We start from the raw sequence: 14,151 nt of genomic DNA on the forward strand, positions 1-14,151 counted from the left end.
TCATTCACCAAAAATTTATCCACACATGAAGATAATAGCCATTCCCCATAATACTGCTCTTAAGACTGCTGGTAGGGAGACCTGAAATTCAATTTCAGTTGTATAACTTTGGACTATTTGGTTATCCTCTAAGTCTCAGTTCTAATACATACAACAAAGGTACTGAACTAAATCATATTTAAGGTTCCATTGTGCTCTAAATCTAACATGGACTAATTTTATTTTATAATAATGTTAATATATGATACTGGTCCATCTTTAGATAGTGAGTGGTTTCCTTTCCATCTATCTTTTCTCCAACTTGTTCCTATTGAGTTCCCTCTCAGACATTGCTTCATCTTACATTTTGCTTCCATGAAATAAATGATGTTAGTCAATGGCACATTTATATAATACTTTTCAATTATACTTATTCCAACTTACACTGTGCTGAGCTCTCTACATGTCATTAAGAAAAAGAATCAAAGAGTATGGATATTTCAAAAGAGAAAAACAAATATCCCTGTTGTTAGAAGTTCTCTAAAATACTATGCAAGACTAGGATATTGGTGCTGAAAGACATCAGTACCATTTGGCAGCACACAGAGCCCCTGGATAATCCTGTTTGAACCACCATTGTTATTATTAAAATGGGAGAGGAGCTAGAAAATGTGTTTAAGGATTAACCTGAGGACACTAGGCCTAACCCCAAAGAGATCAAAGAAATAAGGGGAAAAACACAAATACAAAAAATATTTATAGCAGTTCTATTTTACAGAAGGAAATAAATGGTAACTAATGATATACACATAAATTGGAGAAGAGCCAAGTAAATTATGGGACACGAACATAATGAAATATTATTGTATTACAAGGAATAATGAAAAGGAGTTTTAGAAAATCCTGGAAGACTGTTATGCAGAATGGAGAAAGAACCAAAAAAAATTTCATACATCATGTCACAAATAAAATGATGTCATATAAATAAACAATTTTGAAATATTTCAGAATTATAATTAAAGTACAATAATTATAGTAGTAAGAAATTATGATAGAACAAAATCAAGATGTTTGGATAATTTATCCCGCCATCCAGATAGATAGAGAACATCATGTAGTTAATCACTGATAACATTGGTATCTTGATACTATGAATTCTTTGGACAAAACACCATCAGATTAGTTATTTTGTATTAAGCTGTACAACAATTCTAAAGGACCATTTATAAAGTATGTCACTTATCCTGTATGTGCAGAATGTTTGTGGCAGCACTTTTTGTAGTGCCCAGAAACTGGAAACTGAGGGGATGTCCATCAATTGGAGAATGTCTGAATAATTGTGGTATATGAATGTTATAGAATATTATTGTTCTGTAAGAAATGACCAACAGGATGATTTCAGAAAGGCCTGGAGAGACTCACATGAACTGATGCTGAGTGAAGTGAACAGAACCAGGAGATCATTCTATACTTCAACAATGATACTGTATGAGGATGTATTCTGATGGAAGTGGATATCTTCGACAAAGATAAGATCCAATTCAGTTCCAATTGATCAATGATGGACGGAATAAGCTACATCCAGAGAAGGAACACTGGGAAATGAGTGTAAACTGTTTGCCTTTTTGCTTTTCTTCCCAGGTAATTTTTATCTTCTGAATCCAATTCTCTCTGGGCAACAAGAGAATTGTACGGTTCTGCACATATATATTGTATCTAGGATATACTATAACATATTTAACATGTATAAGACTGCCAGCCATCTAGGGGAGGGGGTGGAGGGAGGGAAGGGAAAAATAGGAATAGAAGTGAGTACAAGGGATAATGTTGTAAAAAAAATTACCCATGCATATGTAGTCATTAAAAAGTTATAATAATAAAAAAATTTTTAAAAAGAAAAAAAAGCTCAAAATAAAATAAAATATTGGTTTAAATAAAAATATTGATTTAAAAAGAAAAAAAAAAAAAAAGCATGCCACTTATTTCCTGAGAAAAAATAATTGATTCTGAGTATGAGACATATTTTTTAAAACATGGTCAATGTGGAAATTTTTTTTTTGTTTGACTAAGCACTTAGCACAATGTCTGGTACATAGTAGGCACTTAATAAATGCTTATTAACAGATTGTGTGTGTATATATACATATATTTACATATATGTATATATACACACTTACATACGTTACAAATATATAGATATATTATGTTACAATAATTTTTTTAGATAAAAGAGAGAGAATCAGGAAGGAAATGGTTTTTGTTCATTGAAAAACATTAAAAACAACAAAATAATTAATCTAATAATGTCTTATTCAAAGAATTCACAATATCAAGATACCAATGCTAACAGTGATTCACTACATGATGTTCTCTATCTCCCTCCACCTAGATGGCTGGATAAATTATCCAAACATCTTGGTTTTATTCTACCATGATTTCCTATTACCTTAATTTTTAATCCTACACATGCAAAAAGCAATATATAAAATAATACTAGTGCAATTTTCACAATTGCCAATAGGTGGCAACAACTGGCAACAGATGGTTTCTTTATCAAAGACTCCTAAAAAAAAAGTGACATCTCAGGGCTTCTTAAACTCTTTCTACCATTCCTTCTTCCCCTTTTCGCCCAAGAAATTTTTACACAATCCCATTTTGAATCTGAGCCAAGGTGTTTCTGGCAGCATTAGTTCATTAGCATTTCAAAGTGTACATGTTTGTGTGTTCAGTATCAAGGCAAGCATCGTGATGCAACATGAGCAAGTACTGCTAGAAACATCTCAGATTCATTACATATTTGATTTTGAATTAAGTTTTGGTCATTACATTCAGAAACCTTTTACTGTTGTCAAATTTTTCAAGAGCCCCACATTCAGTTACATAACTCCATTTGGGATAGTGACCCATGATATCCAAGAAGTTTTGACATATAGTCACAGAATGTTGTCAAAGTTGGAAAAAAATGAATGAAGATCCTATGTGTCATCAATTTAATTCAACACACATTTATTAAGCACTCCCATGTTATAGACATATGGGAACGCTTTCAAGGAACTTAAGAAATCTTGTACAGAAAAAAAAAAAAAAAGAAGATACACAAATACTTATACCACTGTTAATAAGTGAGGTGCTAGGAAACGCAGAATGAAAGTTCTAGAGAAATGTGAGGAGGAAGAAACAATCTTCATCTTTGGGATAGGGAAAGGGAGGAATTATGCATTTACCTCAGAAGACAAGGGTTCAGCTCCAATATTTAATATTTATTTTTGGATAAGTCACTCTTAACCGCAGTACCTTATTCTGTTTTCTGTAATTGTCTTTTTGATCTAAACCTGATTTTATCAGTGTGGGGAACTCCTCAAAACCAATTCAAGAAGACTATTAATTTGTAATTTATAGTTTTAGAGTATTACCATCTAGGTTACTGAGAAGTTACATGATTTTCCATGATCATACAACTAAATGTGTCAGAGACATCACCTGTACACTGCCTAACCCATCTGTAAAAGTGGGATTTGTTGTATCATCATTACTCTGCATACTTTCCTCCAGGCTCACTCTCTAGTCTGCTCCTTCTTGACATAGGCTGCCTTGGGACTATGTCCAAAAGCCAAATTGATGATTCCTGCTAAGCCAGTTTAACAATTCCCACACTTCCTAGTGTGACCAGAACCAGATTAAAATGTAATTGGGAAATATTTAATGAAATAAGTTTTTTAAAAAGAGAGATAATTAATTAAATACATTTTTAAAACAAATTAAATATGCATTTCACTGGGATGTTTATGTCCAGGTTCTATTAGAATTTGACATTACTGGTATGAAAGATGATAAGGAGAGAATAGAAACAAGAGCCCTCATATCCTCATATGTAAAAAGGAGCTAGACTCAATCAACTCTAAAATTCCTTTCAGATCTAAGTCTATGACAATGATCCTAAGACTAGAGGCTGTTATGATGGCTTAGCTGAGAAGGGATGAGGACAAAAATAAGGAAGACTATCACATATCTATAGAGGAATGATGAGATATAGAGCATTGTGGAAACAAGTAAGTGGTAAGTTAACTTTATGGAAGGGGGATAAAGAAGAAAGTTAATGATTAGAAGGTTGCAAGCCCAACTGACTGGAAAGATGATAGTACTAGCAATAAAAATAAAGTTGGGGGAGAGGTGGATTGTTGGGGGAGAAGATGAGTCTAGTTTAAGAAATCCTTAATTTGAAGTGCCAGTAGGATCCAAGTGGACTTGCTCAGCAGGCAACTAGAAATATAGTACTAGAGTTCTAGAGAATGGGGAGGGGGATGATAATTGTGTAGGCAAACATTATCTTCACAAAGGTGATTATTTAAGCCACAGAAATAGATGAGTTCACCAAGGATGACAGAAGAGGACTTAGGACAAAACCCTGAGGAACACTTAAGGGAGTGGGAGGAGGAGGAAGAAGAGTCAAAATGACAGAAGGAAGAGGGGGGATGCCATGAGAATTCAGACTCATGGAAATTAAAGTATTAAGACTACATAAAGCAGAGTCAAAAGATGCTTAGAGGTCAAGGAAGACAAGGAATAGAAAAAAAGAACAGATTCAGTGTTATAGAGGTCATTAATAACCTAGAGTTCTGCTGTCTCAATAGAATAATGGATTTAGTAGTGCAGATTTTTTTTTTTCTAAAAAGTGACAGTAAAAGGGAGAAATGGAGATAAGGTAACAGAGTATAAGATAAAAATAATTTACATTTTGCATTTAGCTAAAATCTGTCAGACACATTTTGTTAATATATGTTAAGTTTATTTGGAGAGATTCTAACAGTTTCTCCAATTAGTAAGAACAATTCTCAACACTAAGCAATATCCAACTCACATGCTATGGTATTTTTTTAAAAGATATAATTCTGTATCAATAAAAAATAAGTGCATTGTTTTCAGTTATTGTTCATGAATTACTAATCAAAGTAAACAATAGTAATGTAAGTATAACCATATGGAAGATATTTCTTCTTAGAAAATTAGGGATACTTTCTCTTAATTCAGTTATAGATAAACTGAGACTGCTCCTATTAATAATTCATTAGCCTACAGTTTGAAAACTGTTATCTTTCTTGAAAATTGGGATATTTACCTTTTTCCAATTTGATTGTATCTATTCTATTTTCAAAATCTTTCAAATATTACTATGGTTCGGCATCAAATCAGGTCTTTTTTTTTTTTTTTTTAAACTACATGGACAACTATATGACCTTGGAAAAGTTACTTAACTTCTCAAGGCCTGCCTGTTTCTTCATCTATCAAAAGAGGAGTAGACATGTGGTTAAAATAGTTAACCCTGAGGTCCCTTCACAACATCTCTCATGTCCATATTCTCTTCACTCAAAAATTAGAATACTATTATCTGGAATTGATCAAGGGTAACTAAAGTCTATTTTTCCTTATCTTTGGAACCAATTCAAGTAATTCTTTTGTTCTGTCATTTTTTAAGTCAGTTCCAAAGTCTTATTCCTTCTCAAGGAAAACAAAAGTAAATTAAGAATTGAACACCTCCTCCATTTGGTCAATGTCTCATCCACCCCAAGCAAAGATACTTTTCCTTCTCCATGCTTCCCCTCCCCACAAAAAGACAAATATTACATTGTCCTTGGCTTCTTTCCACAATATCAGCTGATTCTGAGCTTTAGCATTCCTCACACTAACAGACTCAATCCAGAGTTGTTATTTACATTTCACCCTCTTTGGTATATTTCTTTACTTAAATCTAAGTTGGCTGGTAAGTTCCCTATGAATACACAGCAGTTCTTTCAAACAAATCCTATTGTTCCTGTTCACCCAACCTGTGTCCCTTTGTACTGTTCAGAATATCATTCTTAAGCATCTCCTAGCCTGGATAGACTAACTTCCCCTACTGCATTTTAATCATGGGATCCTACCTAATTTTCCTCTTTGAACTCTAATTTCACAAAATATAATTGATTTGCTCTCCTTTAACACAAATTCTAGGAGGGAACAATTGTGGATTTAAAAAAAAAAAAAAGAAGAAGCTTAAAAATTTTTCCAAAAGGCTAACATCTCAACTTTACATAAAAAGTAATTTTTGTGGCTGTTTTAAAAGTCTATACATATTTTTAAGAAGGTTGAAGTTCAGAGAATATCATATTATCCATTTGGTTAGATTTCTTCAATTCCTATTCTCACTTATCTATCCATAACTATATAAAATCACTGGATATATTTTCATCATAATTGTCAAGCACTGACCTATCCTCTATATGAAATTCCTTACATCTAAGAAATTTAGCCACTTCCAAATGTATTTTTGCATAAAAGCCAAAGACAATTTCTTCCTTCTTTCCTTTCCCTTCCTTTCTCTTCCCTTCCCTTCCTCCCTGCCTTCCTCCCTTCCTTCCCTTTATGCTTTTTAAGAGTCTAAAGATACTTTTTAAGAGTCTAAAGAACCCAAGGCAGACCCGGTTCCAGCCCCAGTTCCAGCCCAGACCACAATATCAGGAAAGTGGAATCTCTGAATCAGCAGCAGTGCTGGAGGCTTCTGGACTTCTCAGCCTAGGGACACTAGCGAGGACTCAGAAGGTCAGTGGAGACAGTTTGATAGGCAGTCGCAGTGCAGCCTCAGTCAGCAGAGTCAGGCCAGCACTAGATCTTACAGCTAAGTGGGGCAGGGACACACCTAAAAGCTCCAGGGCAGAAAAGAGTGCTTGTGGTCAGATTCTTAGAAGGATTTCTGAAAACAGATGCACAAAACCCCTAAAGCTTGGAAGAATGGACCCTCCACTCTGGAAATAGAAGTGGAGTTAAAAATGGAAAGAAACAAGGAGTTAAAAGCAAAGCAATAGATTGGGAAAATGAGCAGAAAACAAAACAAAACAAAACAAAACAAAATTTCTGACCATTGAAAGTTATTATGGTGACAAGGCAGATCAAAACACCCACAAAGAAGATGATAACCAAGTCAAAGCTCCTACATTCAAAGCCTTTAAGAAAAATAAGAATTGGGCTCAGGCTAAAGAAGAGTTCAAAAGGGACTTTGAAAATCAAGTAAGAAAGATAAAGGAAAAATTAGGGAAAGAATTGAAATGCAAAAGGAAATACAAAAAGCCAATGAAGAGAAGAATGCTTTAAAAAGCAAAACTGGTCAATTGGGAAAGGAGGTACAAAAGCTCAATGAGGAAAATAATTTCTTAAAAAATAGAATTGAGCAAATAGAAGCTAATGACTTTATGAAAAATCAAAATACAATAAAGCAAAAACAAAAAATGAAAAAATAAGAAAAGATGGTGGAATATGTCATTGGAAAAACCCAGAGAGCTGTCACTAGCAAAATATTTTTGAGGAGAGAAAGTTTAAAAGGAGAGAGAATAAATGAGGGGAAGTACAATTAACAATAGTAATTGTAAAAAAAAAAAAAATTCAAAACAAGTTTCTTTGATGGCTTATTGTTCTCTGGGAAATGCTGAGCAGGATACTCTCAGGAAAAAAAAAAGAAAAAAAAAAAAAAACCTTGAAAGACCTCCATGAACAAAAGGAAATATATACAAAGTAATAGCAATGTTCTGGAATGACCAGTTGTAAATGACTTTTTTATTCTCAGTAGTACAATCCACAACTACTCTGACTTATGAAAAAAATTCCTGTCTATACCCAAAGAAGCAATTGATCAAATCTGAATACAGATCAAAACATATTCATTCTCTCTTTCAATGTGTGTGTGTGTGTGTGTGTGTGTGTGTGTGTGTGAGTGAGATTCTCTCTCTGAATGGAACTGGGGGAAAATATTAAATAATTTAAAAAAATTTTTTAAAAAAGAGGTACTGCCATGTGCCATTGTGTTCGCTGGGAACAATTACCAGCACAAGTTAGGCCTCTCTCCTTTCTTCCCACCTGAATAACAGCAGGAAACAGGGCCCAACCTGACCTGTTCCCCTTGCCCTTGGCACAGGGGCCCTTGGCACAGCCAAGGTTGAGGTCACCAGGAATCTGCACTTGAAACTGTCAGTCTTGGGAGTAGCCAGGGAATTCAATAGTCCAGTTTTCCAGTTGGGAGGTTGGGCCAGTTATGGGAACCAGTGGCACCATGCTTTCCAGTTCCCAGCTATCCTGAGGGAAAGAAAAGAAAAACATTGTATGGGGAGAGCAAACTCTAGGTGACCCCTGATAACTCCTAACACATCTGTAGGATAGAATTCTACTGGCAAGTGGCACTGTGGCAGCAGTTTGGTAGTCCCAGGATCCAGGGAAGGAGACATCCCCTGCATTGAAGGAAGAAGTCTCCCAAGCTCAAGGAGAAGAAAGATTCAAAGTGTCTGAAATCAGAGAGATCTGGAGAGCAGGGGGTTGGGAAAGGGCACTCAAACACAATCCTGGGGTCCAGTTGTGTGTGTGCTTGAGTGAGGCATGAATCTACATGAGTTCTACTGACCCCTCCGAGTTAAATACCTGAACTTGTGGCAGCATCTTTCTCCTACCTACATGGAAACCATTGACATCCATGTCACCTAAGGAACTCTTACCTTTTAAGGCAACTCATTCCACTTTTGCATAACTGATTATTAGGAAGATATTCTAACTTAAATATCTTAAATTTGACTCTCTGACATTTCTATCCATTGATTCCTAATTCTGCCTTCTGGACTAAGCAAAACTGTAAGCAACACTGGTAACATAATAGCATTAAAACCCTGGGCCTATGTTTCTGGGACAAATCTCTCTGAAGAAAATACTGGAAACCAGGTTTCAGCTTTCAAAAGCAATAGTTCATAATGAACTACACATTCTAATTCACAATGGATTAAAGACGTAGAGAACACTCAAGATTCCACTATGTTTTTTGTTGGTGGATTACGAAAAAACATTTGATACAGTGATACAAAATAGTAAGGAGGTCCAAAGAGATGTAAGAAGTCCAGATAGATTCCCAAGGATCCAATAACTTAGATGGTGGGGGTGGGGGGAAAGAATCTTTATTTCAAATATATGCTCTTTGCTTTTCCAATTAGGATCAGATTCTGTGCACTGGGAAATAAGCCTGATCCTTCAAAATACACAGTTTTTATGAACCATTCAACCCATCATCTCAAATCATTAAGTGCTCATCCACTATATCTCATACACTCTGTAGATCAAACAGCATTCATACTGATAAAGCTGCTGGGGTAAGTGAGTATATGATTTCTAGCTGCTGCAAACTAATTTCTTAGGGAGCTTCAAATAATTAGGGAAATACTTTTTGCAGATTTTTCTTACACCCTTTGGTCTAAATTCCACTGGAGTACAACAAATTCATAGAGATCCATCTATGCATTCTCAATATTCTGTACATCTCCACAAAGTAGGAATAAGATCAGAGAATTTAATTCTCTGAAAGTGAAGGTATATAATAATATAAAATTAATGAAATCAGCCATCTGCAGAAGTATTTCACACTAAGTAATAGTCAGTAAATGTTTCCAAATCCAATTCAATATCTAACTAGGAATATTAAAAAAAAAGGAAAAAGAACTTGAGAAGATTAAGGACTATTTTCTACTAAAAGGATAAAATACAGATAAAAGAAAAATAATTTGAGAAGGGAAAAAAATCATCAGTAATTTTGGAAGTGGCAAGAGAGAGAATTCCTAGATAAGATGGCCCGTGGACTGAACCTTGGCAATGACAGTTAATAATTCAGTTTGATTGTAATGCAAGAGTGTGAGAAAAGAGTAATGGGAAACAAATTGGGTTCCCAATCACTGAAGTGTTCAAATAGATGACAGATTCAATCTATTACTGAAGCAGAGGAGATTTCTGCAGTGAAGAATACATTGAACTAGATTCCCTTTGATCTGATCAGAGCCAAGTTTTTATATTTTGAAGACTAAGATAAATCCTAAATTTCATCCAATTAATGTAAAATAAGTAAGGATCTAAATAACTTAATCTTAAGGAATTCTGTTAAAACAATGATGGTCTTCAGGGAGTCTATAACAAAGGAAAGTAAGAAATAATTCTGCTGTGTATTTTCAGTAGTATCCAAGGAAATGAGTGCAGAGATTAACTGATGAGTATTTTGATTAGTTTGTCAGGTAGAACCTGATGAAAACACCACCGAAAACTATCTAATTCCTTGTGAACTAATACTACAGTCACCAATAGGCCTTATATTTGATCATCTATAAAATGAGAGTAACACAACCTGTACTATTTAATTTACAGAGTTGCTGTGAGAAAATTCCAGTTTAATATAGCAAGTGCTTTATAAACATGAAAATAAGCTGGGAGAGGCAATGCGGTGCCATGATAGAGTGCTGCACTTTAAGACAGGAATATCAGCCTTCATTCAAAACTTGCCTCTGACACTAGTTGTGTGCGTGAGCAGTTCCTAGTGTTACTTAACCTGTCTGTCCTCAATCAAATCCATAAACAGACAAAAGCTTCTTATCTGTGAAAGGAACTCATGGATCTGTGGATAAAACTGAAGGAATCAATGATACTTAACATACTAATACCTTCCCCTACTTCTGTTACTAGTGACCTAGCCTCATACAAGTAAACCTTACTTCACAGAAACGTTCGGGGAAGAGTGTTCATAAATGTGATTACATTACAAAATCGTTCGCTGCACTGTTGTTTTAAAGACAACTTCTCTAAAACATTTAAAATGTTTCTTACTTCTAAACGGCATGTTAGAAACTTTTACATACTTAGCAAGGCATAATTATATAAAGTTCTGATAGCCAGGGAATGGGAGTGTGGGAAAGATTAGGGTGGAGGGAACCTGCAGGCTGCCAGCACAGGGCAAATCAATAGGACAATATGACAGGTTAAAACAAACAAACAAACAAAAACCCTAACTCTCCTCCAGTACACACCACCACCACCAAAATGACTAAATCTTGGATTGCGTTCAAGAAAGAATGGCATACGGAGCAAGGGAAGCGATAGTATAAGATACCCTTCTATGTACACACGTCGGAGATACCTAGCGTTTAAATAGTACTTTAAATTTTGCAGATTACTTTACATGCATTCTCATCTGATCCTCACAACAACCCTGTGAAACAAATGATATTTATTAACCTCACTTACAAAGGAGGGAATGAAGCGGAGAGATTAAAGTGACTTGTCCGGGGTGATGCTGCTGGTAAGTGTCTGAGAAGGATTTAAACTCAGGTTTGTCTGAGAGACTTCCAACACTCGGCCGCAGCGCCATCCCACTGCCAAGTAGTTACTTTAGGGAAGTGAAAGAAACGAGATTCAGCGTCCTAGAAGCTAACGTTCTAGCCCACTCGCTACTTTGTAACTCTGGGAACAGATCAATTTCTCCAGCTTCGGAAAAAGGGGGACTAAATGAAGGTATCTGCCAGTGGTGAAATGGAAATCTGGAGGAAATAATCCGAGTGGGAGGGAGAGAGCACGATTGCTCTCTGCTAGTATTTAAGGGGGAGTGTCAAGTGAATCTGCTCAGGTCCTGAAGGTAGAATGAAGAAAAGTTAGGTTAAAAAGTAAACAAAGTTTTCAAAGGAAATGACTGACAGGGAGAGGGAAGAGTGACCAGTCTGGAGAATTAAAAGTAAAAAAGTCCCAGGGCATAACTACGTCCCGGAGAATAAAAGAGGAAGAAGGAAGGTAACGTAACGTGTCTGTGGGAAGCGGGTGCGGGGGGACTAAGCAGCAGTAACTCTGGGACCTCGGGCTGCGGCTCTCCCCGCCCCCGCCCGCGCACACCGGGCTAAGAAGCAGAGAGGTGGGTGAGGTGGGAAGCAGAGGATGCCTCGCAGAGGAGCCTTGGCGCTCACCACGGATCACGCAGAAGCGGAGCCGGGCCTGCCGGGCTCCGGGAGCTTCCCTCCCCCCCAGGCGGCGACGGGGCGCTTACCTGCGCCGGCTCGGGGCCGACAAGCTGAAGCGCCGGCTCGCCCCCGAGCAGGCGCCGCTCCCCTGGTTCGGGGACCCGTGCCAAGCCGGCCTCCCGGCTCCCGCTCGGGATCCGGCCAGAAGGAAACCACGTCGGGATGCAGCCGCAAACGCCGCCGCCGCGGCCAGCAGGAGCTTGGTGGAGCCCGGAGCCGCCATGCTGCCGGAGTAACGAACTGCCGAGCGGGCTCAGTCTCTGCTCCGTCCTCCCGCTGCCTGGCTCCCGGGGTGCGGCTGAGCCAAGGGCGCAGGGCCGCCGAAGCTCCGCCGATTCCCGAGCAGGCGTACGCTTCCTATCCGGCGCCGCTAGGACCCAGCGCCGCCAGTTCGCGCCGACTTGCGGAAGGTGCGTGCGTTACTGGAGTAAGACGCCCGTAACGCCCGCCCCCTGCCCTTGAGCTATTGGGCAACGGTGACGTAAAGGGCTTTTTGCCAGTGCCTAAGTGTTCGTTCCCGCGACCCTGGGTTGTGTTCCTCTGTGCTGAACTGGTCAAGGTTTCCCCTCTTGGCCAAACCCGCCCAGCGTGGTTTTAGAGTTTGCCTTATTTTCTTTTGCTGAGCGGCGAGTGACGGTTATCTTTGTTCCTTACGTCTTCTTTCACGTATTGATAACCCGGACGGTCGTTGGTATTTCCAGTGCTGCCTGATAACTTTACAAAATTTCTTTTCTCTTAGGCAATCCAAGGCTTTGTGTTAGTGTTATTTTATTTTATTCTAAATTTAAACCCATGCACACAAAAGAGCATTTTCTTTGTGGAACACATGAAACTAAATCTCCATTTTATGCTGCTTTTTGATTTAAAAAAGGTTAACACTGTTTGAACAGAACACTGAAACTAATTCCTTGATACTGCCTCCTTTTTCTTTTTTTTTAATTCATTATAAAGTTCACAGGATTTAAAGCTGTAAGTAACCTTAGAAGTCATCAATTCCAGCCCTCTCATCCTGGAGGGGTGATGAAATTGAACCGCTAGAGAGTCAAAAATGGCTTAAGATCGAAGATAAAGGGTCCTTAGAAACCATCTGCTCAGCTCTTACATTTTACAGATGAGGAAATTGAAACTTATGGAGGTTAAAGACTTGGCCAACATCAAACAGAAAAAGTTTGCAGTGCTGGAATTTGAATTCCCTTACTCCAAGATCGGCATTCTTTTCATTGTAACAAAAAAAAAAAAAAAAAAAAAAAAAAAAAAAAGACGCATATCTAAAGGGGAAAAAATTGCTTCCACATACTAAAATTCCTCTTACTACCCTCCCACCTCATTTTCTGCCAGACCGAAGCAAAACAAATCTGGGGAAAGAATTGGATCGCTAATGTAAATATTTCAGAAATTTCTGATGAGAAAGAGTTATGATCACATGGTTTTAGGATATAAAAAGCCAATGAAATTAGTGAGGCTGGGAAGCACCAAACAAAATTCCATACAAAATCCTACATTATTTTGCTGACGAAAGGGAAAATGCATGTATTAATTCAAGATTCAACAAAATGTCATTCAGTGTCTGCAATGAAAGCTCTTTGATAAGATCAGATGCTAAATCGAAAAATAACTTACCATTGGTGCTGTGCGACGTTGTGAAAATACGTCCGAGGTCTCTGAGGGGAATTCTTTGTTATAATTCTTAGTATACTATTTCATCAAATGATTTTGCTTTGAAATTAGAGATAAGTACATCAGTGGTGGCTCTTTAGCTACAGTTTTAGCAATATGGACCCCCAGAATACCTTAAAACTAGGATAGTCAACTTCCAGGAACCAAACCTATAAATATAATTTGGTAGGTAACTACCTACATATCATGTTATATATACTTAATTTATGATCATTGTGAAAAAAAGTTTTTTTTCTTCTGTCTTTCACATATGACATTCCATATCCATGCCCATGTCTTTGAATATTCTTTTTTTTTTTAATAGTTTTTATTTACCAGACATTTGCATGGGTAATTTTACAACATTAACAATTGCCAAACCATTTGTTCCAATTTTTCCCCTCCTTTCCCTCCCCCCATGGTAGGTCGACCAATACATGTTAAATATGTTAGAGTATAAATTAAACACAATATATGTATACATGACCAAACAGTTGTTTTGCTGAACAAAAAGAATTGGACTTTGAAACAGTGTACATTTAGCCTGTGAAGGAAATCCAAAATACAGGCGGACAAAATTAGAGGGATTGGAAATTCTATGTAGTGGTTCATAGTCAACTCTCAGAGTTCTTTCTCTGAGTGTAGCTGATTCAGTTCATTACTGCTATATTGTAACTGATTTAGT

General features: G+C 37.2%; 1 protein-coding gene across 1 annotated transcript in view; it reads right to left on the reverse strand.

Moving 5' to 3' along the window:
- FDX1 (ferredoxin 1) overlaps nucleotides 1-13,069 on the reverse strand; it is a 30,626-nt gene extending 17,557 nt beyond the window's left edge. The window contains exon 1 of the mRNA XM_074304313.1: nucleotides 11,837-13,069. Coding sequence (XP_074160414.1) covers nucleotides 11,837-12,033 — 197 coding nt within the window. The 5' untranslated portion in view covers nucleotides 12,034-13,069. The remainder of the gene's footprint in view (nucleotides 1-11,836) is intronic.
- Nucleotides 13,070-14,151: the final 1,082 nt, after the last annotated feature.

The sequence above is a fragment of the Sminthopsis crassicaudata genome, chromosome 3, assembly GCF_048593235.1.
Source record: "Sminthopsis crassicaudata isolate SCR6 chromosome 3, ASM4859323v1, whole genome shotgun sequence".
NCBI lineage: Eukaryota > Metazoa > Chordata > Mammalia > Dasyuromorphia > Dasyuridae > Sminthopsis > Sminthopsis crassicaudata.